General features: G+C 46.8%; 2 protein-coding genes across 6 annotated transcripts in view; one reads left to right on the top strand and one right to left on the bottom strand.

The window, feature by feature from the left end:
- Positions 1-4995: 4995 nt before the first annotated feature.
- On the top strand, positions 4996-18773 carry Cdan1 (codanin 1). 2 transcript variants are annotated; one of them, XM_021193165.2, is made up of 28 exons: positions 4996-5105; positions 5325-5815; positions 6006-6209; positions 6408-6577; positions 6707-6820; positions 6900-6978; positions 7775-7895; positions 8031-8140; positions 8526-8615; positions 9141-9216; positions 9693-9898; positions 10193-10313; positions 10426-10572; positions 10722-10888; positions 11213-11300; positions 11507-11596; positions 11763-11817; positions 12011-12144; positions 12241-12344; positions 12565-12723; positions 13210-13273; positions 13448-13526; positions 13707-13855; positions 15249-15356; positions 15440-15503; positions 15635-15816; positions 17151-17258; positions 18030-18773. In XM_021193165.2, the coding sequence occupies exons 1-28, from the start codon at positions 5016-5018 to the stop codon at positions 18153-18155; spliced, it is 3696 nt and encodes a 1231-aa protein (XP_021048824.1). In that variant the 5' UTR covers positions 4996-5015; the 3' UTR covers positions 18156-18773. The 2 variants fall into 2 exon arrangements, with proteins under 2 accessions (XP_021048824.1, XP_021048823.1); XM_021193164.2 differs by having other exon boundaries at positions 5006-5105; positions 6003-6209.
- Positions 18774-20602: 1829 nt separating this feature from the next.
- Stard9 (StAR related lipid transfer domain containing 9) overlaps positions 20603-26237 on the bottom strand; it is an 80069-nt gene continuing 74434 nt past the window's right edge. For 2 of the 4 annotated variants that reach the window (XM_029536325.1, XM_021193326.2), the window contains 7 exons: positions 23216-23333; positions 22971-23092; positions 22702-22766; positions 22376-22578; positions 22122-22201; positions 21792-21950; positions 20603-21371 (listed from right to left, as the gene is read on the bottom strand). In XM_029536325.1, coding sequence (XP_029392185.1) covers positions 21270-21371; positions 21792-21950; positions 22122-22201; positions 22376-22578; positions 22702-22766; positions 22971-23092; positions 23216-23333 — 849 coding nt within the window. In that variant the 3' untranslated portion in view covers positions 20603-21269. Of the gene's footprint in view, positions 21951-22121; positions 22202-22375; positions 22579-22701; positions 22767-22970; positions 23093-23215; positions 23334-26237 lie in introns of those variants that run through there. The other 2 variants (XM_029536324.1, XM_029536326.1) reach the window with 2 other exon arrangements.

The raw sequence follows: 26237 nt of genomic DNA, 5'->3' as shown, positions 1-26237 counted from the left end.
GATTATTTCAGTAGAGCAAAGAATGAGCACTTAGTTCCTAATTTTAGTTAATGTGCCCCCAAATGATACTACTGACCCATAGGCTTTGTGAATTGCTTGAAATATTAAAATCATACCTCGTAATCTTGCACAGCAGCCTAAAGATCTGACTTTAATGGATAGTGAATACAGGAGGGAATTGTATCACCATTAAAATTGCTGATTCAACATTAAGATAGAGACCTTCAAACATCCAGGCACTTTTCCCCAGCTCTGCACACAAACTGGCCTTGCAAACAGGAGCACAGCCACCTTTAGTTCTTTAGTTGCATGCTTTGCAATGAATGTTTTTGGTAAAAGTTAAAAGTTAATCAAGGCCTAAAAAAAAGGTAACAAAATGGTCAAAGACTCCTCGTCGCCATTATCCACTGTACATTATCCGCTCTAGCACAGCACACTAAAGCTCTGTATGCTGATATGGTGTTTTATTTTACTCCTGGACACTGGAAACTTGAGGGGCTGCAGCAGGTCGGAGACTTCCTCCCAGGTGCGGATTCTTAGGCTCCTGTTTTTGTGATTGCATCCATTGTACAAAAGAAAAGATGTACATTGCTGCATGTTTTATAAATCTAGACCACATAGCTAGCTAAGTAATGAGATTTTCTACACCCAATAACCTTGACAAACAGGTGCCTTTTCCTCAAGGGCAGAAAATTTTACATTTCTAATCTAACATTAGGAATTGGTGATAGGAGAAACAGGATCCAAAATTTAGTGGCTTAAGGAAAAAAATGCATCTTGAAAATGCTATCTTAAAATACTTATAGATAATCTAGATTTAGCCTTGGAGATCAAAGTTTCTCATATTTTAAAAACTTGTTAGCTAGGTGTGATGGCTAATGTTTCTAACCAATACTTGAGGGACTGAGGTGGGAAGATGGAAGAGAGTCTGAAGCCAACCTCTGCTTTGTAGTGATTTCCAGTCCACCTGGGCTGTAGTGTGGGATCCTCTCCCCCCCCCCAAAAAAAAAAAAAAACACATTATTTTTTTAATTATTTTTTTAAGTTTTCATACATGTATGTATATATTATATGTTGAGTGCATAGCTCATTTGTTTGTATCTGTCATGTTCATGGTTTGCATTCACTGTTTTACAATGTGCCTATTTATGGCTTTGGAATATTGCTTCTGGGGGGAGGTCATCTAGCACCTCTGTCACTGATAGGACATTTGTAACCAACTATACTGCTTAAATTTCTTGAATTTGGTTCTGTAGACAACATATTTGCAGAATAGCTATTTACGTTTTAATCCAAATGCATTATAAGATTACAGCATGTAACAACTCTGATGATCCTTACATGCCAACAATACTTATAGTCCCAACTCAGAAGCCACAGTGGTACATATTAGACCTAAACTTATAGAAGGAAACTAGAGGCAGTTCCACAAACCAGACAGTGGGAGGTGTCTGGTAAGCATGCCCCATTTCCTGTCCTCACCAAAACTTTACAAAGCTCTAGTGTGCACTCTGAGAATGTTTAAGTAAAGTTTAAACTCCTCATATTATTGGTTATTTGCCTTATTTTGGCCATTTCTCCAGAAATTTAACACAGTCTTGGAGCCTTTAGGATCTTGTTATGCAACATTGCTTTCCAGAACTGCAGGAAGTGGAAAATTCCTAGGTAACTCCCAAGTATGGGACAAGAAGAATCCCCTATTAGAGGAGAATATGGGTAAAATATATAGGTTTCCAGGTAAGTTCTTCCTCTTGGGAGAGAATTTGCATCAGAAAATTAGTGACAAATTCATCTTTTAGTTTCACAAAATCTCAAGATGCTAAATAGCAAAGATTTACTCAGTCATGATTTCAGTATTTGCTCCCATATAAGTACTAAAAAACATGACAGCTAAGGCAAGTTCAAGGTGATGAGATGATTTCCTATACTGTGCTCAATCCTTGGTTTTAAGGAGCCCTTAACAAAAGTGGCTGTTCCTTTCATTGCCCTTACAATGTAACAAGTTTCTGCCTTCTCTAATTGGAGGTGATAGTATCTACACTGTAGGCTCAAGTTGATGCTGACCACATCTGGTACCATCAACCAGATTTTCTAGACCAACAACAGTATGAATGAGGCAAATCTCTGAAACTAATAGAATTACAGAATTTGCTAATAACATTATTTTATGTTAATAGTGATAATTTAAAATTATTTTGTACTATATACATGATTATTCACCTAAAGATATTAGTAAACCAAGTTTTTATGTAGACTATTCTTGCCATATGATACTTTTAAAAACTCCCATAAAAACATAATTTAAAACCTCAAAAATTCACTTGTATCAAAGTTGAAATGTTCCAGGTTGTTTTTTGCTCACTTACAGTAGTAAGCAAGGCTATAACAGAGTTTGGGCTGTGATTTATTATTTTAGAGAGTTTGCTGAGAAGAAACCTTAAGACTTTATTCAAAACAGTTTGGTTTGGTTTGGTTTTTTGAGATGGGGTTTTTCAATATAGCCCTGGCCTGGAACTTGCTCTCTAGATTAGGCTGGCTGGCCTTAAACTCCAGACCTGCCTGCCTCTGCCTCCAGAGTGCTGAGATAAAAGGTGTGAGCCACCATGCCTGGCTAAAACAGTTTTATTAAACTATAAATCAGTTAATGAAATTAGTTCTCTAAGATAATTAAGAAATTAAAATATAGGAAATAGATCTTTTAAGACAAAGGAAATGTAGCACGGGGCCACTCAGGACTTTGAAATTGGATTGGATTTCCTAGACTTGGTGGTATATGCCTATAATCTCAACATTTAGGAGGTGAGGGCAGGAACAGGAGTTGAAGGTCATACATAATGAGTTTGAAGCTAACTCTGGCTCTGTAAGACCCCTGTCTCAAAATAGGGGGGGGGAGGGGAAAGGCAGAAACAGAATCTTAGGAAAGAGAGAGTGGATGAGTTGGGTAGACAGGTCTGATGACCTGGGCGTGAGCCACCTTGCTGTTCCCTGATGCAAGTTCTCATTCTCCTTTGACACCTTTCCTAAATGGCATCTATTTCATCAGATCATTTATTTACAGACTCCAAGTTTTTCAGAAAAGGAGGCACATCTCATTTTGTATTAGATATAATAAGTTCATAAATTATTGGCAAATGTTATCAAACTTAGTCACAGCCCGAATTCTCTTACTAACAAGAAAAATAAGTCAATGTTCTGCTGTCCTCCTCTTAATGACATGCGAAATTGCTCTTTGAAGTTCTTTTCAATGTGTTACATTGTATCCTTTCTCCTTCAAGCATCTTCCCTTTATGTGTTTTTGCTCAGGCAACCATGGGCATAGAGTATTGAAAAACATGCAATGCTTTTTGTATAGGCCATCTGTACATAAAAGTGTAATTATTTATTTAATTTTCTCATTTGTACCATATTAAAGCTTTGTACAGTGTTTTAAGTTCTGTTTTAAAATTATTTTGTATTTTATTTTTATAATCTAGTAATAAAACATTCAGTCCGCATGCAAACTTTAGTGCTATTTGTGTGATGGTTTGGATTTCAAAAAGTGAAAATTATTTCCTAAACTACTAAAGTATTACAGATTCAGTACACCAGAAGTGACAGACAACCAAGAGAAGGCCATTTGGGCTAACTGAATAGAAGCTAGGTGAACACCAGGGTTCAGGGGTCTGACGGTGCGTTCAAGCTGACTTTGAAACTGATATTATTCTGTCTCTGCCTGCCAAGCACTGGGATTACAAGCATCCACTAAACCCAGCACAAAATTAAGTTTTCACTCTTTTTTGGTTTTTTTTTTTTGTTTGTTTTGTTTTTTGTTTTTGAGACAGAGTTCCTCTGGACAGTCCTGGTTGTCCTGTTTCTGGAACTCAGAAATCCCCCTGCCTCTGCCTCCCAAGTGCTGGGATTACAGGCGTGCGCCACCACTGCCCGCCAAAATTAAGTTTTCAAAATTCTCTTTTCTTCTCCTTGGCAGACATCCCTGGTATGCTAGAGGGATTCCTGCCCCATCTACTGCCTATCACCAAGTGGTCTTCCTTAGAATAAGAGGAACACAGGGCCAATACACTGCTACTTTGTTTTGGAGGAAGGTGTTCAACTAGATCCTATATATATCTTGATTTTTTTTTTTCTTTTTACTAAGGAGTATCATCCAAAAACCTCTCATTTTTCAAAATAAGGGACTGACAGGTGTAGCCAGAGGGTTAACCAGCCAGTGTGGAGGAGGTCGGGGTGAGTGTGTCTAGAAACTCTTCTAGTCATGAATACTGACCTCTCAAGTAATAGAAGTTGAGATATTCTCCTGATGTAAACTCTTTAATACAATACGGAAAGGATTAAATACAAGTCTGATGGACAATTCCTGAGGACGTCAATTGTTTGTGACTTGATGGTTTTATAAGATGCCTCAGCATGAACTCTTGTCCTCAATTGTCAGTTGATGGAAAGGTTGGCCATGGTAAAAAGTCAGCCTTTGAGTAAAGGGGTGGGGTGGGGAGCTAAGTAGGCCGGATGCACCCCTTTAATCCCAGCACTCCGGAAGCAAAGGCAAGATAATCTGTGAGTTCGAAGTCAGCCTGGTCTACAGAATGACCATGTCTCAGAAAAACAAAAATGTCAAAACACAAGGTTACTCACTTTATTTTGGTTGAGGAGGGAGTGACTCAAAAAGCTCTACAGTCGGTGGTCTAAGGCTGTGCTTAAGGCAGAGGTCTGGTCTGATAGGCTGGTCTCCTAGAGTTGGTCACTTTTCCTGTCTGGCCTCTCTTTCGGACCCGGGTCTCCACAGAGCTCGCAGCAGCTCCATCTTTATCACTTTGCTCCAGGGGCCAGGCAGTCAGGGAAAGGCGCCTCGCCGCCCTGCAGGCCTGGCTGGCTGGGCAGATCTTCCCGGGCCGCCAGAGCCCCACCCCGCAAGGACCCGCCCCGTCGTCCAACGGTCGCCCCGGTCGCCGGCTCCGCCCCTCCCGCCCGCCCGTGGCGCGTGTGCGCCTGCGCAGTAGCCTCAGAGCGCCTGCACAGGGATGGCGGCCGTTTTAGAGTCGCTGCTGCGCGAAGAGGTGCCGGTCGCAGCCGCCGTGCGGTGGATCGCGCGCAGCACCCCGAGTTCGGAGGTAACCGTGCGGACACGCCCTCAAGCCTGCCTGGAATGTGCTTCCCGCGGGGGATGCTGCTTCAGTCCCTTCTCCCAGCCTGCCCCGGCTGACGGCCCGCGCCAAGGGCGCTCGCTCCTCTGCGCGCCGCTCCCGGGCCGCCCACCCTGCGGCCTCAGCCGCTGGCGGCCCGCGCTGTCAGCTGACGCGCTCGCCCCACGACCTCTGCTTCTTCCTCAGGATAGCTCCGAGGTGGCCGCTCTGAGCGCACTTCGGCCTCTGCGGAAGGAATTCGTGCCGTTCCTGCTGAACTTCCTGAGGGAGCAGAGCAGCCGGGTCCTCCCGCAGGGCCCCTCAACCCCCGCCAAGACCCCAGGAGCCTCGGCAGCCTTGCCAGCGAGGCAGGGGGCCTCGGCACGGGGTGGCCGTGGGGCGCGCAGCCAGCTTTTCCCTGCAGCCGAGCCCCTCAGCGCCGCCGCCGAGGCACCTCTGGCCCGCCGCGCGGGCCGCAGGCGGGGTCCGGGACCGGGGCAGTCCCGCGAACGAGGCGGTCGGGGCTCCGGGGCCCCGGAGGAGGGGGCGAGTGGCGAGAGCCCGCCTTGGGCTGGAGGCCGGAAGCCTAAGGGCTCAGGCAGCCCTGGCAGCCCCAGACTGTCGCTCTCTGATCCGCCAAACCTCAGCAACTTGGAGGAGTTCCCTCCCGTAGGCACCGTTCCTCCAGGCTCTGCAGGGTGAGAATCGGTTCTTATTGCATGATGTTCGCTAAAGCCGAGCTGGGTGCCCCACAGTAGAGTGCGCGATGGTTAGAAGGTGAAGAAACCACAATGGGGGAGGGTTTAAAAGGGGCCCAACTGTTATGGATGGAATGATGCTTGAAGATAGAAATTTGGAAAAACAAAATACTGTGACTACTCTCAGCAGAACGAAGCCTTCTCGAAGGATCAACCCAACTCCGGTGAGCGAAGAGCGGTCACTGTCCAAGCCCAAGACCTGCTTCACCTCACCCCCAATCAGCTGTGTCCCCAGTTCCCAACCCTCAACCCTGGACACTAGCCCTTGGGGCCTTGGCCTTCCCCCAGGGTGCAGAAGTCTGCAAGAGGAGCGGGAGATGCTCAGGAAGGCGCGGTATGGCTTTGCCGCCACCTGGGATGTCAGCTTCCTCCTTGTGCGGGACTTGCAGGGATTTTTCCTGAACTTGATTTCTCCCTTCGGGATTCTGGGTTTGCTTCTTGGGCTGTTGATGTCTTCTCTGTCAGAACCTGAATGTGAATGTCGCTGGTAAAGCCAGGCTGAGTAATCATGACATCTCTCCTGTTCACATAGCACCAAGCAGCTCCAGCAGTCACCTACCCCAGCCTCTCCCATCCCAGAATCAGGGTCTCCGGTTCCCAGCAGGACAGGAAACCTCACAGCAGAGCCTGCTGACCCGGCCAGAGTGTCTTCTCGACAGCGCCTGGAGCTGGTAGCCCTTATCTACTCTTCATGCATTGCTGGTGAGTGACTGCAAAGGGGGCTGCCTTGGATATGCTTGCAAACTACAGAGTAAGAGAGTGGAGGAGGCGCAGAGCCTTGGCCTGCTTGTCAGTGGTGCACAATGGTATGGCATTTCTCTTTATAAACAGAGAACCTAGTACCAAACCTTTTCTTGGAGCTTTTCTTCGTCCTTCAGCTCCTTACTGCCCGGAGAATGGTGGCCACCAAGGACAGTGACCTTGAATCAAGTCAGAGTGCCCTAGGTCAGTAAGCAAGTCTCATTTTGAGAAATGATGTTTGCAGGTGGGATAGTTCTTAACTAATGGTATGTTATTGGCCTAGATTCCCTGGACACTCCCCTGTTTCGGAGCATCCATGATTGCGTCTTCTTTGCAGTGCAGGTTTTGGAGCATCAGTTTCAGTGAGTTTTTCTAGCTGTGGCATGGGTCTTATTATCTGTCTGTTTCTAGCCTTGTGGGATGGACGCATGCGTTTGCTTAATAGATACAAGTTGCACTAGACCTTCCACCTGTAGCCTTTTGGTGAGGGGAAGGAGATTGTGGTGGTGGTTGTTTTTTTGTGTTTTTTTTTTTTAGTCAAGGTGATACTATGTAGCCCTCCTTGCTGGCCTTGAATCCTTAAGCAGAACAAACTTGCCTCAAACCTGCTTAGATTTGCCAGCCTGTGCTTCTCAAGTTCTGGAAATAAAGGCATGCACTACCACTCCTGGCCCATCTGTATCATTTAATTTTGTATCAAGGCTATGAGTTTATCCTCTAAAAAAATAAATAGCTGGGTTTGGTGCTAAGCAAGAATTGCAAGTTTAAAGACCTGCCCAGGCTGCAGAAAATTCAAGGCCAGCCTTTGAAAAGTATTGAGCTGTGGTCCCAAATAATAAATACAAAAGGGTCTGAGTATATAGATCACTGGAGTGCTTGCTGATCATATAGAGAGCCCTGTATGCCACAAGAAAAAAAATAGTGACAACAACACATGGCAGCTGACCTTAATGTTCATGGCTAATGTTCTATCCTACTGTCTTGCTCTCAACTTCATGAAGTCTCCTGTCTTCCTTCACCCTTTACCTTCATCATCTTGATTGTTAGCCATGGCCTTGCCATACATACCTTGCCAAAAACACCTGTCTTATGCCTGGGATGTACTTTGTGTCTGCAGCCTGTGTGCCCGTCTCAGTCATGTGTGGCCTGTCTTTGCAGGGTTCTCTCCTACCTGGATAAAGGGACCTTAAAGCTGCTGGCTGAGAATGAGCGGCTGCTGTGCTTCTCACCTGCTCTGCAGGGCCGCCTTCGAGCTGCTTATGAAGGCAGTGCTGCCAAGGTAGTTACCCCTGCTAGGTACCGAGTAGTTTCCATGGTGCTGTCAGGTGGGCAGACTCTGGGCAAGAATAAGGAGTAAAGTCTTGTAAACATGATCCAACAGGTCTTGTTTCCTAATGTTGTTGCCATGTTTTAGGTCTCCCTCGTGTTACCACCCTCTGCTCAAGCTGTCTCCTTTCAGCCAGAAACTGACAATCGTGCCAACTTCTCCAGTGATCGAGCCTTTCATACTTTTAAAAAACAGAGGTGAAAAGAAAAGACCTGATGAGGAGGGCATAAACAATTCTCTCACTTCCTAGAATTAGAGTTAGGCACTGAAAGGGGTGACTGACTGTTGTTCAGACCCTTTGCTGGCAGTCATCATAAAGCCTATTGGCTTCATTCTGTTTCATGTCCACAGACCTGAATCCCTGAGCTTAGCTGACCATCTTAGGGTCAGCTTTCCCTGTCCACAGATGCCTGTGATGTGCTGCTGCTGGGTCTGTAACATTACCATCATGTAGAGAGCTATGGGGGTTAAAGACTAGCACTGTGGGCAGGGTTATCTTAAACCTTCCAAGCAAGAGAAAGTGCTCTGGGAAGTGGGTGTAGGTACCTGGGAGTCAGCTGATGAAGCTTCCATATCTTTCAGGGATGTGTTCTATGAGGTACTTCGAGAGTGGGAAGATCACCATGAGGAACCCAGCTGGGATTTTGAGAAGGGCTTGGGTAGCAGGATCAGGTGGGTGCTCTGCCCCTGCTCAGTTCTGTCCTTGCTCTGACAGTGAGCAGCAGCCCAGGAACATTTAGGGTGTTGATTGGGAAGGGTTTGCCTCCTTCCACCCATCTCTTCCTCAGTCCCCAGTTATTGGTAACTCAACCTACCTAGATCAAAAGGGATTTCCTTTCTAGCTTCTCAATCCCAGGGATGCCATGCACTTGTTCTGTAAAGGCAGAAGCTTGGGAAAGGACAGAGCTCATAGATGAAACTGCATAGGTAGATGACCAGGCTGTCAAACAAGTATCCTGTCCTTACTCCCTTACGTCGATAATGGTGTTCACTGACAATGAGCATGGCCTGAAGATCTGAGAAGGCATTTCTGGGTGGGTTAAGTCTGTCTGTCTAGTCTGGGGGAATCTTGGTGGTGAAGGAAATGAACATTTCTTACCTTCTGTGTGGGCTTCCTGGCAAAGGGGTTGTTCACATCTCTGGTAAACAGCGGAATACATCCCTTGTCTCCTTCCTACACTGTGTCTCTCTCCTCAGAGCCATGATGGGTCAACTTTCAGCAGCCTGCAGCCACAGCCACTTTGTCCGCCTTTTCCAAAAACAGCTTCTCCAGGTAAGAACTGCAGTGGTAGATAAAGATGTGGGCAGCTAAATAAAGGTTGGCACTCTGGATCAGATAGACAACCTAGTTGATTCTGGCTACAAATTTAAAAAGAATGCCTTCTCTTTGGGAGGTGTTCTCTGATTTCTCTGGCCTGCCCTGGACTCCATGCCCTTCTGTAGCCTCTCTCCACCGTCCCTTCCTTGACTTGGCTATGGTACAAAGAGAGCTTAGTAGTCAGGGTATCTTCAAACCCTTGTTCCAGTGACCTGAGGCAAACAGTGCTTGCCGTGCAGTTTTGTATCTCCTCGTCTGCCGAAACAGGAGATAAAACCTAGAGTGCTCATTGCTTTCTTTCAGACCCAGGGTCTTGCTCATGCTGGGCAGGTGTTTTCCACCAAGCTATATCCCAAGCCTACTTTCTCGGTATTTTGTTAAGTCTTTCTCTTACGGGTTTTTCATCTCTCTCCTCCCTTCGGACATCTCAGATGTGTCAGAGCCCTGGCAGTGCTGGGGGATCAGTTCTGGGTGAAGCTCCAGATGTATTGAATATGCTAGGAGCTGACAAACTAGGACGGTTGCGGCAGCTCCAAGAACGGCTTATAGCCCCTCAGAGCAGTGGAGGGCCCTGCCCACCCCCCACATTCCCAGGCTGTCAAGGCTTCTTCAGGGATTTCATCATGAGTGCCAGCAGGTAAGGGGCTCCTGTATCTCACAGGAAGACAGACAGAGGCCAAGAAAGATTTGCTTTCCCCAATGGGCAAACCATTTTCCTTTGCCTGAGCCTCAGGTTGGACATGTCTGGCTCCTCCCATTTATATTTCCTCTTTTGTCTCATTCTTTTGCCCACATAGGTAATTTCATTGTCCTTTAGCTTCATCCTTCTTAGGAGTCCTTGTCTGAGGCATCTCCTCTAAACACCGGTTCTTTTTTTTACCTATTTCAATGCCTTTTTTTTTGTTTTGTCTTTTGCTTTTTTCCACTCAAGCTTCCATTTTAATCAGCATCTCATGGATAGTTTAAGTTTAAAGATTCGGGAGCTCAATGGCCTTCGCCTGCCTCAGCATGAGCCTGGTGATGAAGATGGGGAGTCAGACATGGACTGGCAGGTCAGAAAACAGAATGAGGGAGATAATGGGGTCTGATCTAGGAGGGAAAGGATGTGTGTTTGTTCCAGAAGTCTTATGCAAAGGACATTGTTTCACTTGATTCCTCATGCAGGGTGAACGGAGACAATTTGCTGTAGTGCTTCTTAGTCTTAGACTTTTGGCTAAATTTCTGGGCTTTGTGGCTTTCCTGCCATACCGGGGACATGAACCACCCCCGACCCGTGAGCTTCAGGACTCTATTCTGGCCCTCAGGAGCCAGGTGAGCATGTGGAAGATCTGGGTAAGGAAGAGTTGTGTAGACCAGAGAAATGTGGAGGATGACTGGTTTCCTAGTACCCTGGCAGGTCAGAGGGTATTAGCCAGCCCCTTTTAAGAGCCTGCTCACTAACAGAATCCTGGCTTTCCCAGGTCCCTCCTGTTTTGGATATACGGGCTCTGCTGCAGCAGGGGTTGTGGGCCCGTCGGGCAGTGCTCACTGTGCCCTGGCTGGTGGAATTCCTCTCTTTTGCTGACCACATTGTCCCCTTGCTAGACTATTACCGGAGTGTCTTTACTCTCCTGTTGCACTTACATCGGTGAGTAGAGCTTGACTTACTTGCATAGCCTTGCTATTTATAAAGTGGGCCTAGAAGTCTGTGCTTCTGTGTGGTTCCATGGCTACAGCAGCCTCAGAAGAGGCAGAACAGTGACAGTTGTCTTTCATTTCCATGGTCCTCCCCTTTATTGTATGGCCTAGCCAAGAATGATGTAAGGTGCAAGTCTCACTGAGATCCTGTTGGTCTTCCCAACAGTAGTGTGATTTAGGTCTGCTTTTGAGAACTGCCTTCCTAGTAATCGCTTTTGAGAACTGCCTTCTGTCCTTGGCACAAGTCTGCTCACGGCCTCTGTTTACCTTTTAGGAGTTTGATCTTATCAAAGGAGAATGAAGGAGAGATGTGCTTCCTGAATAAGCTGCTGCTGCTTGCTGTCCTGGGCTGGCTTTTCCAGGTAGGAGGATGGATGGCTGCCATGGCAGACTACAGAGCTTTTAGAGTCTGAGGAAGGTTTGCAACAGAAGAGAGAGGTTCTGAGAGGCATGGGTATTGCTATGGCTTCAGAAGACAACTTGCTTGACCCAGGGCCCTAACAGATTTAGAAACTATGGCAAATCTTAGAGTGCCAATAGTGTTCTCACTACCTTCCTCTCTTACCAGATACCTACAGTTCCTGAGAACTTATTCTTTCTAGAAGATGGTCAGGTAGATGCCTTTGAGGTGGATACAACTGCTTCAGAGCATGGTTTGGTGAGTGTCACACCAGATAAATGAGCTGAATAGATAAAGACCCAGTAGGAGACAAGCTAGGAAAGTCTTAAGACGATTCATCTTCTTGACTTCTATTTCTGCACATTCGGGAGGGAAGGGGAGACTGCCTGCCTTCCCCTTCCAACCTTGGTCTATTCTCCCCCAGGACAGTGTACCTGTCGTGGACCAGCAGCTGTTATATACCTGTTGCCCCTACATTGGTAAGCATCTCTGTCTCCCCTTATGGTCCATGGCCTGGCCTGTTGTGGACACCCAAAAGGACCTGACTCCTCAGCATGCTGTTCTGTCTTTAGGCTCTCTGGGTACTTCATCTTCTTTGCTCCTCAAAGGCCATGATGTTTGGGGGAGAAAGGGGAGATATTTTTGGAATTAAGAACTTCAACTCCTCTACAGGAGAGCTCCGGAAACTGCTTGCTTCCTGGGTTTCAGGAAGCAGTGGGCGGAGTGGAGGCTTTGTGAGGAAAATCACCCCCACTACCACCACCAACCTGGGAACCCTGCCTCTCAAGACCAGCCAGGGGTTGCAGGTAAGGGCAAAGGTTTGGGAAACAGGGAGGCAGTTGGTGAAGGAGGCAGAAGGAAACCTTCGTGGTACTACTACACCTGCCTCCACCTCCTGCTAGGCTCAACTTGCCGAGGCCTTTTTCCACAACCAGCCGCCCTCCCTGCGCAGGACTGTAGAATTTGTGGCAGAAAGAATTGGATCAAACTGTGTCAAACACATCAAGTAAGAGTGGAGTAAGAATCCTGTCTCAGCCACCTTCATTTTTCCCTTTAAACTTTAACCTGTTGTCAAGCTGAGCAAAGTCACCTGGAGGGAGTGGGGGGACAAGCAGGCTGAAATTTCTTATATCCTTTGAAGGACATTCTGACCAAATGTCCTTCCATTTGCATCCCTTTCCTCGTAATTCTCCTAACTGCCCCAAACCTTGCTTTCCCTTCTACAGGGCGACACTGGTAGCAGATTTGGTGCATCAATCAGAGTCACTTCTTCAGGAGCAGCTGGTGGCGCGGGGACAGGAAGGGGGAGATCCAGCACAGCTACTGGAATTCTTGTGTTCTCAACTCTGCCCCCATGGGGCCCAAGCATTGACCCAGGGGCGGGAGTAAGAACTGTCAATCTATTTGAGCCTTCCCATTTCCTGAAGTCTCCTCTTGGTTTTGTCGATTTTTTTCTTAAAACTGGGTCCCACTCTGTAGTCCATGCTGACCTCAAACCTCCAAGTGCTGAGGTGACAGGCATGAGCCAGCACACACACAGCTTCCTTTTGATTTTTTTTTTTCCTGTCTTTTTTTGCCTCTTTCACTATCCATTTGCTCCATTTCTATTCCTTCCTCACCTGTTTTGCTCTGTTACCTGTTTCTGAAGGATTCTGTCTTTGGGCATAGAGTCCAGATATGGAATTGGATGTCTGTAATGTAAGGCTAATGGGTGGGTTTCTCCTTCCTCCAGCATATGTGGTGGGGCAAGAGAATGGACAGTCCTTCCTTCTGAGTTAGAGTTTCCAGTCATAGGCCTGCTGCACTTGAGAATTTACTTTTGAGTCAGTCTACACTATCTAGACCTTGACCCTCCTCCTGTCCTTTCTTAGGTTCTGCCAAAGGAAGAGCCCCACCGCTGTGCGAGCACTGTTACCAGAGGAGACCCCAGCTGCTGTACGTAGGAAGGAAGCCTGCAGCTAGCAGGCCAGTAGGCAGGCATGCATGTACACATATGTGTACACATGCACCTGTGTGAGGCTGTTGTAGGGTGGGTTCTGGACTGTAGAATCCAATTCTGTACTACCTGCCTTCCCAAGTCCCTGACTCAGCAGTCCTTCTGTGCCACAGGTTCTAAGCAGTGCAGAGAACATTGCTGTGGGGCTTGCAACAGAGAAAGCCTGCTCTTGGTTGTCAGCCAACATCACAGGTGAGGTCTAGGAAAGGAGTGACTGAACCAAGTTTTTAAAGATGGACAGGCAGGACATTGAACAGTTTGTGGGAGATTAGGTGAGCTGTTTAAAACCAGTGAAAGGTGTGGGTTGTCATGACTAGTCCTTGCAGGGAAACATTCCAGTGACTCCATTCTTGTTTTCCCTCTGCCTGGCAGCGCTGATTAGAAGGGAAGTGAAAGCAGCCATGAGTCGCATGCTACGAGCCCAGGGTCCTGAGCCAACTGCCCGGGTGGAGCGGAGGGGCTGCTCCCGAGCCTGTGAGCACCATGCTCCCCTCCCCTCCCACCTCATCTCCGAGATAAAAGTACACAGCTACCCTACTCCCTTGGCTTTCTCACTCCCTCTCCCTGCTGCTTGCTTCTTTTCACATTGGCTTCAGGATTTGTATAGAAGCTTTGTGTGTTGTCTGGCTGGTTTGTTTCTTTCCTTACTGAATGGGATCACACAGAACAGAGCTGAATTGAATGGATTTCCTAAGTACTTTGTTCTAGACTTATTCAGGAAGTTATATCTCAAGGGTCGGGGGTGTTTGTTTGTTTGTTTTGGGGCAGGGTCCCATTATATAGGTCTGGCTGGCCTAGAACTATGTAGACCACGCTGACCTCAGACTCACAGAGGTCCACCAGCCTTTGCCTCCCAAGAACTAGGGAAAGGCGTATGTTACCACACCAGGCCAGAGCTAAAGCGTCTGACTGGATGCATCTTACACACATGGTAGTGAATAAATAGCTGCATAATGGGGAAGTTTTTGAGGGGCAGTCAGTGTCTGGACATAGTTTCTGTACTGTTTGTCCATGTCACAAGCACAGACCATAAGTTCTAATGTGATTAAGAAATAAAACCTGGGCCTCGATTGGGTGCGGGCCTGGACCCCCAGTTATTCTGGAGGCTGAGGCAGGAGGATCACAGGCCAGTCTGAGCAACTCAAACGAGACTTTCTTAAAATAACTTATAAAAGTAGATGGTGTGAACTCTACATATTAGCACTTAGTATCTAGAGAGAGAAAGAGACTAATTTTATAGAACAGGAGTCAGCAAACAGCCATGATCCAAAATGAGGCTGCTGTTTGTTTTTATACATGAAGTTTTTTTGATCCATTTATTTATAAATCATCTGTGGCTGTTTTTGTGCTACCAAAGCAGGGATGAATAGTTGGAGCAATATTTAGGCCTTGTGACTCCCAAGAGCTAAAATAAAATAGTATCTGGCCCTGCTCCAAACAAAGTAGTGGTCTTATAATAAAGAAATAGAGACTAGAAAGCAATGCCCATAGATGGGGACTATAGGAAGGTGAGAAAAAGGTATCATGCTAGACTGCTTCTCCATATGCAGAGGATTTCTAGTTTGAGATCTCAGAGGAGCATGAAAGGAGTATTCAGACTTCAGATAGGACATTTTCCCTAAGTATTCTAAGACACCCTCTGGGAATTGGTTATGTAGTTTTTGTCTCAGTGAGTTCCACCTTTTGAGCTCTGTGGCAACACACAGTCTACAGGCTTACCACTACATCTACTTCCCTCTGGATTGTCCATATAGTTGCTTATCTTAGCTGTGCTGTTACTGCCTGAGCCTCAGCCATAAGAACACCTTGACCCAGTTGCTTCACTCCCTTGGGCTCTGTTTTCCTTCTGCCTCTCTCCATCCCAAACCAAGTTTCTGGCATTCTGGCATGAAGTTTCATCACTGCTCTCTACAGGATGTGCTCTCCCTGGCGGCTGGGCCTCGGGACCCTGAGGAGGGAGTTTCCCCAGAGCATCTGGAACAGCTCCTAAACCAGATGGGCCAGTCACTGCGATGCCGCCAGGTGAGACGTGGGAAGAGCCACGTTGGCTCAGGACCAATCCTCAGAGCAGTAAGAATGACGCCCATGTCTCCTTTCCCCCATAGTTCCTGTGCCCAACTGCTGAGCAGCATCTGGCCAAGTGCTCTGTAGAGTTGGCTTCCCTTCTAGGTGTGTATGGTTCCTCTGCCGCCAGGACCCGCATGCTACATTCCCAAACCCCAAGGTTGGGTACGAGCAGGGTTAGGAGCATAGGATGTGCTCTTCTGCCTCCATTTAAAACTTACCTTCTCTTTCTTTAGTTGCAGACCAGATCCCCATCTTAGGGCCCCCAGCACAGCACAGGCTGGAACGAGGACATGCTCGAAGGCTTCTACATATGCTGCTTTCCTTGTGGAAGGATGACTTCCAGGGGCCAGTTCCATTACAGCTTCTACTTAGCCCAAGAAATGTAGGGCTTCTGGCAGATACTAGGCCAAGAGAGGTAAGTCAGTAGTTTTGCTGGTGGGGAACGGGGGAGGAATAGTTAGATTTATGTATATAAATGTTTTGTCTGCATGAATGTGCACCATGAACAAGGGTGGCTATGAGCTACCATGTTGGTACTGAGAATTGATTTGCTGAGCAACAAGCAACTCTGAACCTCTGAGCCATCACTCTAGGCCCATGCATGTGGACTTTCAAATAGGATCTCACTCTGTAGTCCATGATGGTCTTAAATTCACAGCATTCTTCCTGCCTCTGCCTCCCCAAGTGCGGATTACAAATATGAGCCATCATGCCCAGCTCCTGCAGTCATAGTGGGAGGTAGTATGTGTACTTGATAGTATTGTTCTAACTGAAGCTGAAACTCACTAATTGGCTAAACCAGCTGGCTTCCAGAATTTTCCTATCTAGCCCTGCCAGCACTAAGGTTACAGGTAGATTCTTGTACTACATGGATCCAAGGAAGAGCTGGCGCTGGGGGTAAGAGAGTAAAAGAGCTGATCTTTACCCTAACCACCTACAGTACTCCAGAAAGCAGCTTTACACATTGCAGGAGTTGTGGGGGAGCCAGCCTTGTAGATAATGAACATAGGAAAGCTGGCCCTTGCTACTAGTCTCCCACAACACAGGCCATCATGTTTGCACATCAGAACTTTGCTGATCAACCCCTTCATCCCTGCAAGTCATGTTATTAACATTATCCAGTGGCCCACCCCAAATTTTATAACTGCTGTTTCTTTTATTATTCTCTTCCTCGTCCATGCTAAAACACACTCCTTTTGTCTCAATTTCCTCCTCGGGGCACCTTTTTTTTGTTGTGTTTGTTTTTTTGTTTGTTTGTTTTTTTGAGACAGGATTTCTCAGTGTAGCTCTGGCTGTCCTGGAACTCAATTTGTAGACCAGTCTGGCCTCGAACTCAGAAATCCACCTGCCTCTGCCTCCTTTTTTTTTATTTTGTCTGTTTTTTTTTTTTTTTTTTTTTTCCAATGTTTATTTGCAAATAGTTTGTAACCATTTATTTTATTTATTTTTTTTATTATTTATTTTGGGGTGGGAGGTGGTTCAAGATACTGTTTTCTCTGTGTAGCCAGTACTCATTATATAGCTGAAACTCACTCTGTAGATCAGGCTGGCCTCAAACTCAAGAGCTCTTCCTACCTCTGCCTCCTGAGTGTTGGAATTGCTCTTAACAGCATGCTAAGCCTTATCTCCAAACCCAGCTCCATCCTTTGAGATGTCTACTCTTGGGACTGCTATACAGTCTTCAGTCTCTACTGTTAGGACTACTGAATGATCCTGACAACTTTTGACTTTCTCTGTGGTGTTTTGCAGTGGGACCTGCTACTGTTCTTACTCCGGGAGCTGGTAGAAAAGGATCTCATGGGACATCTGGAGATAGAAGCCTGCTTAGGCAGCCTTAATGAGGCCCAGTGGCCAGAGGTAAGGAGTCTTAATGTTAATCCCTTTGTTAAACATTAATATATGTCTCATTTGTCCTAAAGGTTGTGTATGTGGCCCAGGCTAACTTGCATTCTTTCTACTTGCTGGGTAATGAGATTCTAGTTGTGGGCCCACCATAGCTGCAGCTACATACATTTTTACCAAGTGTTTTCAGGCCTACCATGAGACCAAGTATTGGGTTTGATCTGGGTGACTACTCTGCAGGACTCTCAGAAGGACAGAGGGAGGAAGACAATTGGAAAGCAGCTGCACAACACAGTGAATATTGGGGATTTGAAACTCAAAGTAAATTTCTGCTTATATTTAAAATGCTTTTGTGATTCAGAGCAAAACTGTACTCATAAAATGAGATTAATACTTTGTGCCTGAATTTTTTTTTTTTTTTTCAAGACAGGGTTTCTCTGAGTAGCTCTGGCTATCCTGGAACTCACTCAGTAGACCAGGCTGGCCTCGAACTCCGCCTGCCTCTGCCTCCCAAGTGCTGGGATTAAAGGCGTGTGCCACCACTGCCCGGCTATGCCTGAAAATTTTAAAGCTTCTGCTTCCTGTTAGAGTCCACTTTCCCAGCTGGAACTTACAACCTTAGTTTACTAGTCATGGAGATTGGTATCTGTTTTTGCATGGAAGACATCAGATGAAATCGCTGGGTTATCAGTGTCTCAATGGCTGTGAGTGCTTAGTTAGGATTGATCTTAGAAAGGACAGACCATCCAGAATTACTTTTTCTCTTAACCTTTCTACTTACTTCAGGACTTCTCAGAAGAATTGTCAACACTGTTTCGCTTGTTCCTAGCTGAGCCCCATCTGCTAGAACCCCAGCTGAGAGCTTGTGAACTTATGCAACCAAATCGAGGGACAGTGCTGGCCCAAAGCTAGGGCTGGGAAGCAGCCCTCTCGGGCATGTCACCAGAACCTGCCTCCTGTGCCTCAGGAGGAGGCTCAAGACCCCACTGCACGCCTTGATGGCAAGAGTGTCCAGGTGTGTAATCGGGCTGCTCCTACGTGAAGGAGTGTGTTGCTTCAAGCATCCAGACACCTGTGGGCCCGCCTCAACACCTGAGATCTAGAGGAAGGAGAACCTGATTCAGAGTCACAGTGGAAAAGCCCAGAGACTCCAATCTTGGAACAGAAGGGCTGGCGTTTTTAATCCAGATGCTAAAAGAAATGCTTGTGCTGATCAATGTATTTCGAGCCTCAAGTTGCTATCCCAGCATCTCTTAAAACTTTGTGGTTCTGAGAAATCTTAATAGACAAAGAACTTCTGCTTGTGAGAAAGTTGACAAACATGGATTTGGAAGTCTACCTTTTCTTGTGTCCAGAAGCTGGACTGTCACCCTTATCCCCAAATATTGGCAGCCAATAAGGTAGGACTCGCCTAAGTGAAACTTGGTCTTCTATGGACCATCACCTCTTTGCAGGGAATTAGTCAGACCAAGCCTGATGTAGAACATTTAAGGGGCTTGGGCTTTTTTAAAATAAAACTTTTAACAAGGTCTTGATGGATGTTCTCCCTGCTTTCATCCCTTGTGCACTGCAGTGAGCGAGCTGCTTTGCTTCTTCATGATGTTGGCATCTGTCATGCTGAGTGCCAGTCTTAAGAGACACAGTCTATGAACTTGCATCATCTACTCTCCATGTACTCCCTGCTGTCTATGCTGACCACACTGCAGGTGGCTGTGGTGGTATTTGTACTGTAGGCCCTGGGATGTCTGATTTTACCTCAGAACTTCCTTCTGACCAAAAGCAGCCTTCCGGGTTATAGTTAGCAAGACCTCATTTCTATAAGGTGATTTTTAAAATTTTTATTATCCTCAGTGTGACTGCACTCAAGTGCTATAGCATACTTCTGGAAGTTGAAGAACAACTTGTTGGGAGTCAGTTCTTTCACCGTGTGGATCCCAGGGCTCAAATTCAGGTCATTTGGGCTTAGCCCTAAGCTATTTTGACAGCCCCTGTAACCAGCTGATTTTAAGGGGTTTTGTTTTGTTTTTTAAGACATGGATTCTCTTTGTAGCCCTGGCTGTCCTAGAACTCACTCTGTAGACCAGGATTGCCTTAAACTCATAGAGATCTGCCTGCCTCTACCTCTCAAGTTCTCGGGTTAAAGGCATGTGCCACCATGTGCCCAAAGATAGTATTTTGATAATGTGCTTTATCCCTGCCAACTGTTTTTTGTTTGCTTTGGTAGTAAGAATCAGAAGGTGCTCAGTGATAACTCCTGAAGTCAACTGCAAAATCTTAGGGGAAAACTTTGCAGCTGGCAAAAAGGGTTTTGACCTAAGAAAGTTAAGCTTCTCTAAACTTACACCCCAGTGCTACTAACCCTCTGGTGTGTGCCTCTTCTTCTTCCTTCCCTAAACTCCTTTTCCAAGTCTAGGATTGGGCCTAGGGGCTTCACACATGTTAATGACAAACTGCTGGGTTCTGTCAGTACTGGTTATCAAACCTAGGTCGAGCCTCACATGTGAGGCAAGTGTTACAAGCACAGAGGATAGTTATGGTTTTTCTCTTTCTTTGCCCAGAAGTATCAGAAAGCTGAGTCCTGGTAAAGGTGAGCAGCAGGCTAACGGCCAATCCTCATCTTGCTTAGGAAAGCCTGAAGCTCAGAAAACTGTTCTGACTGAAGGACTCAGCCATGAAGGGAGCCCGTCTTAAGGTGCACTTAGAACAGCTTGCTCCAACAACTGATTGTAAAGAAGGCAGGTACTCAAGTAGAGAACTAGTTATTCTCCATTTTGTACCAAGTACTTTTTTTTTTTTTTTGGTGATATTTGTATTGTAGGCACTGGAATGGCTTATTTACCTCAGAACTTCTTTCTTACCAAAAGCAGCCTTCCGGTTATAGTTACTGTGTGTTCTGTGGACCACCAGCCTCGAGGCAGCTGGGCCTTTGTACAGAGCTCTCCATGCCTGGACAGGGACAGACCCAGCCTCGGGTGACTCCTACGCGCTCTGGGATCAGTGCAGGCCCACAAATACGGAAATACATGGTGGCATAGTGGTGTAACTACATCTATCCTTTTATACACATTCTTGGGTTTTCCTTTTTCCCCCTTCTGTATCCTTTAATATGTTATCCAGAAATAATTTAATGTAACTATATGTAAATAATTATGACAAGAAACTTTGCTTGAATATCTTTTTTTTTTTTTTCAAGACGGTTTCTCTGTGTAGCCCTGGCTGTCCTGGAACTCACTTTGTAGACCAGGCTGGCCTCGAACTCAGAAATCCACCTGTCTCTGCCTCCCGAGTACTGGGATTAAAGGCGTGCGCCACCACGCCTGGCCTATTTGTTGTTTTTCAAGACAGGTTTCTCCGTGTTGCCCTGGCTGCCTAGGAACTCACTGTGTAGACCTGGTCGGCTTCAAACTCAAAGATCTGCCTTCAGTGGTCTCCCACTGTACTGAGCTTAAAAGGTAGACTGACTGTACCAGTGATACACTGTGACACACAGAGTGGGGAGAGTAATATGAATAGTAAAATGTTTGTAAATGTTCAATGAGAGAAAATTCGCAATCAGAACCTGGTTTGTACAGGTGATTCTTTAAACTGTATGGTCTGGTCCTTTCTGCCACTCCATCACACAGTGGGGCTAAGTTTTGGAGGCAGATCCAGAGCACCCTGCCTGCCAAGGAGGCACCTTGCCAAAGCACTGCAGTCCCCAGCTCCACGGGCTGTGTTCTTTCTAGTCTTTGAACACGTGGTGTGCCATTGAGTCCCAGAGGCAGGAAATAACGGTGAAAAATCCTGAAGCTGAGTTGATTTCATGCTTTGGACAGCTAGGGCCAGGAGCTTCAGGTTGTTCACTCTTCAGAAGTAACTAAGTACTGGTTTTGCTGGCAACCCTGGGCTGGTGCCATCTGTATAGTTGGCTATAACATCTGTATAGAAGGCAGCCTGGGCTCTTCTTGCCTCAGGGTCTAGAAGCAGCTGTAGAGTCTCAGTTGTCCTGGGCCTACATCTCAGCATTGCTGTCTCCATGGCCCAATGCTAACTACGAAGGAAAGATGCCAGATTGGCCACAACCAATGGCTGCTGTTTGATACAGGAGTTCAGAAGATGGGGAGGGAAGCCTGGTGCACCCAGCTCCACCTGAAAGCAGAAGGAAGAACTAAAGGTACAAACAAACCTGGAGCAGCCACTCTGGCTGTGGTGTCTGGAGATGCACTTGGACCCCTGAGCATTGAGATCTAAATACTAGCTTTCCCCTCCCAGTGATGAAGTTGGAGTTGGCCTGAGAGTGGAGAGCCATACAAGAAGGTAAGTGAGGATTCTGGGCTGCTGCTGCTCTCGGCTTCAATAGTCCATCTATTTCCTAAGGACACCGTGGCTTGCCATAAGCTATAAGTCGGTCAATCTCTGGTGCTGGGAGCTTTTTCCTCCCTCTCTGATTCCCCTTACTATTAGCCCACTCTGGCCAAATGGCATGACAATTGTGGATTCTTGGATCCTATTCAACTGGAGAGAAATATCCCAAGGTATGCCATGAGACAGGATGCAGTGCTGTGTCACCTGGACAAGGAAGATGACTCTGGTTATCTCTTTCCCCTCTATGATGACAGGTTGCAGGACCCAAGCACTGGGCAGGATCTCTCCTCGGACCATTTTTCTGCTAGGTCTTGGCATGGATGCATCATACACAGACTGAGCTGCCATGATTGATAGGCACCCCTAGGGACAGAGATATATGTGAGTCCTGCCTGTGCAATGACAAAACACGGACAGGTGTGAGTATAGTTAGAGTGACTGGAGGTAATACCATCAGCATTCAAGCCACCCCACTAATTGCACCTCACGGCACTAAGTTCATCCCATAACATTTTACCACCCCAACATGGGTACCTCTTTGGCTTCCACGCAGACACAGCAGAAATCTCGCAGCTGCTTCAGTGCACACAGTGTGGTATCGCACACCAAGTACACTAGAAAGACAGATTGAATACTAGTTCTTCAGTGTTCAGAAACCCCTGCTTTACTCCATAACTGGATCCCCAGCAGTCTTACAGAGAAGTCTAGAGTTCCCAACAGCGCTGCTTCGAGCCGCTACCTCTGACTCCCTGCCGGGCCTTTGGAAGCTTTCAAGCCCTTAGACTCACCCAGGCTGATGCTGTTGGTCACTCGCTGATGTAGCCTTGCTGTCTGGATGGGCTTGTGATACAGAGGCCACAAAGTGGGATCACTCACAGCTGCCCAGACTTGAGACAGTGGCTGGGACACCAAACTTGCACCCAAGAATCCATGTCGAGTGGAAGAGAATTCCTTGTAGTAAAGCTGTACCTCTTGCTCCTCACCCTGATAGCTTGGGGACAACAGAGGCAAGAAATAGTCAGGAAGGAATTTGCTAGCATGGGGTGTGCCAGGGAGCTGAGCAGAGGAGGAGGGGGATAATGCGGAAGGACCAAAGCATGGCAAAACAACTCACTTCCAGCCATCTGTTGCCTGGCGGATGAAGAGGTTGTGGAGATTATCTGAACAAGCAGCCATTATCTGGGAGCAAAGAGTAGAAGCTAGGCCTCTAGGTTCATCAGTCTGGCTAACATTTACTAAAAGACCACTTGTCAACTTAAAGAGTTCCTGAAGCCTCAGTGCCTTGGTGGCCCTAATCTGCCTGGCTCCTTTCATCTCCCTCCCCATCCAACATAATTCCAGCTATAGCAACAGGAAGGGGGATGAATAGATCCAGAGACTCACATCAGCCATTGATGTGTTGACAATGTGTTTGGCCAAGTCCTGGTAGGGGGACGAGAAGCAGGTCCCTAAGCTGGATAGGCTGGAGGGAGAAAAGCAGCCACTGCCCATCGAGGCTCTGCGGCCTACAACAAAGAGATGAAGGTTCTGCAATGACCTGAACGCCAGGGCAGTGGGACAGTGATACAGGGCCAAGAATCTTGGGCCAGTAAATCGTGCAGACATCATCCCCTGAGCTTTATACTCACTGTGGGCTAAGCTCTTCCAGGAAGACCCAGTCAGATACAGGTAACTGTTCCTCACTGTGGACCGGCCCCGCCAGTCCCCTATCCAAGTGTCTTGGGAATCTGGCATTTGAGAGTCCTCCTGCAGAACAGAGGATACTCAGAACGAGATCCAGAATGCCTTCCACTATTCCAAATTGCAATTCAACTTCAGGACGTTGGATACTATGGTGGTTTGAATAAGTATGACCGCCAAGGCCTTCAAGCCTTTAGACTCATCCAGGGTGATACTGCTGATCACCATGGAAGTGACACTATTTGAAAGAACTAGGAGGTGTGGCCTTGTTGCAGGAAGTGTGCCACTGGGGATGGGCTTGAAGGTTTTAAAAGCCCATGCCAGTGTTACTCTCTTTTCAGATCTTTTCCAGCACCATGTTGGCCTGCTGTCATGTTCTCTACCATGGACTTAGCTCTTGAAACTGTAAGGAAACCCCCACAATTAAATGCTTGCTTCTGTAAGAGTTGCCTTGGTCATGGTGTCTTTCTTCATAGCAACAGAACAGAACTCAAGAGGTTACAGCAATAGACAGCAGCTAGAAAACCTTCACTGCAGATCAGTTGCCACAGCAATGAGAATAACCAGTACCTGGGCATGGGGCCTGTTGGGTTTCAGACCTGGGACAGGGGGCTGAGGTGCATATTTTACACACTAAAGCAGACCTGGCCTCCATGTTCTCCCAGCATCCCTCACTTCCTATCTGGCATACCCAACGCTCTACTCTGAACTTTCAAGCCCAGAGGCTGGGCTGCCCTTCTCCCAGAAGTTCTTCCCTATATAGTCCAGACATTTTGGTCTCTCCCACCTACCTTTCTCTCCTTTCTTTCTCAGTGGGTGTGTGCCAAAGAGTAGTTTCCCAATAAACCTGCCTTTATATATACTCTAATATGCCTAAAATTGGCTCATTTCTCCAGCAGAGAAATAACTTATACAGGCCCTCTACCAAATGCATAAAACCCAGGGTCAGTATGTGAAAAGCCACCTGTACCATGGTGGCAGCAGGAAGGAGACCATCACTGGAGGGGTGCAGTGGCTACTCCTGGTTGTCAACTTGACTGTATCTGAAATGAACTACAAACCAGAATTGGGAAGCTCTCCAGTGATCCTAATCTGGAGGCTGGGAGATACAAGTTTCTGACCTGGATCTTGGCATGGAGCTTGAGGCATAGTGGCTATGAATGCCAGAAGATTAAGACAAGGAGATCTCTGAGTTCAAGGTCAAAGCAAGTCCCAGATCCAGGCACATACCTTTAATCTGGGCCACACCTACATAAGGACATTGGAAGAAGGAAGATTTGTTCTCTTTGCCTGTTTTCCTTGTGGGACTGAGCAACTGCTAGATCTTCGGACTTCCATTCAAAGCTGCTGCTGACCACTGTAAGGGAGTTGGACTGCAGACTGTAAGGAATCAACAGATTCCCTTACTATACAGAGACTACCCATAAACTCTGTGACTCTAGAGAGCCCTGACTAATACAAGGGATTTAGTGTAAATAGTAAAGTCAAAGTGAGCTGGGCGGTGGTGGTTCACGCCTTTAATCCCAGCACTTGGGAGGCAGAGGCAGGTGGATTTCTGAGTTCGAGGCCAGCCTCATCTACAAAGTGAGTTCCAGGGCAGGCCAGGGCTACACAGAGAAACCCTGTCTCAAAAAACCGAAAGAGAGAGAGAGAGAGAGAGAGAGAATAAGAAAGAAAAAGCCTGCTTGTGGACGTTGTACATCGTGGTGCGGAGCCTAGTGCGCACCACGATGTACAACGTCCACAAGCAGCAGCCTGGTCTACAAAGTGAGTTCCAGGACAGCCAGGGCTACACAGAGAAACCCTGTCTCGAAAAACCGAAAAAAAAAAAAAAAAAGCACAGCGGGCTGGTGAGATGGCTCAGTGGGTAAGAGCACCCGACTGCTCTTCCAAAGGTCCGGAGTTCAAATCCCAGCAACCACATGGTGTAGACAGCTACAGTGTACTTATATATAATAAATAAATAAATCTTTAAAAAAAAAAAAAAAAAGAGCACAGCTGGAAGCTTCACAATGCTTGAGTTCAAGGCATACTAAAGAACCATAGGAACAAAAACTGACATCAAAATACACAGACCACTGAAAACCCAGATATAAATCTTATATCCACAACCAACTGATGCTTCACAAAGGTCCCCAAACAAACACCAGAGAGTGTAGCTGAACAGATACCACTGGGGAGAGTAGAAACTCGAGTGTGTGTGTGTGTGTGTGTGTGTGTGTGTGTGTGTGTGTGTGTGTATGTGTGTTTTCTATCACTTCAACGGCTTTTAAAAAACTCCTTTCTGTGGAGTACCACCATCAGTCCAAAAAGCGGCCAGCCTGGTCGCTTTACACTCTCCTGCCACTCACTGCCACTCACCACTCACACACCCCGCTCTATCCTCTACTCCTGCTTAGCTATTCACACTCTCTTTCCAGGCCTTCCTTCTTAGGCTGCCTCTCTCCCAACACTAGCACTGCTCAGCTCTTCTGAATTTCATCCCTCCAGTCTCAGTTCCAACAGTCTCTTCAGGGTGTCCTTGACCTTGTAGATTTGGACAAACCACAGATTACGCTGGCTTAGCATTTCTGCAGTTTGCTTAGGGCAACAACAGCTGCTTAATATTCTTATCTCTCTACAATCTTAAGTCTCTAAACAGTCTAAAGGCAACACCATTTTACTTACTACCTTATCCTAAAATAGCATCTACTGTTTTAAAAGCTTAAGTTGGGCCTGGAGAGAAGGCTCAGTGTTAAGAGCAGCACTGGGATGCCAACCCAGCCACAGAACCTTCGACCCACGGGTTGTCCTGCCTGCAGTGTTGTGGGACCAGAGCCTAGCAGAACTGTCATCAGAGACCAGAAAGACTTCTTTCAGCAACTGGGATCTACTGCAGAGTACTTCAGCCAAACATTGGTGGCGCTCTGGGAGTCCTGGAAGGGGTAGGGATAGGATGAGAAACCAGAGGGGTCAGGGACACACCACGAG

Source organism: Mus pahari, chromosome 3, assembly GCF_900095145.1.
Source record: "Mus pahari chromosome 3, PAHARI_EIJ_v1.1, whole genome shotgun sequence".
Taxonomy (NCBI): domain Eukaryota; kingdom Metazoa; phylum Chordata; class Mammalia; order Rodentia; family Muridae; genus Mus; species Mus pahari.
Note: the sequence above shows the minus strand (reverse complement) of the source record. Positions and strands in the feature narration are given on the sequence as shown.

Coding starts and splice junctions, on each gene's coding strand:
- Cdan1 (XM_021193164.2), top strand. CDS start 5,016: ATGGCGGCCGTTTTAGAGTCGCTGCTGCGCGAAGAGGTGCCGGTCGCA. Junction 5,816..6,002: donor GTTCCTCCAGGCTCTGCAGG/GTGAGAATCGGT, acceptor GACTACTCTCAG/CAGAACGAAGCCTTCTCGAA. Junction 13,274..13,447: donor CAGAGGAGACCCCAGCTGCT/GTACGTAGGAAG, acceptor TCTGTGCCACAG/GTTCTAAGCAGTGCAGAGAA.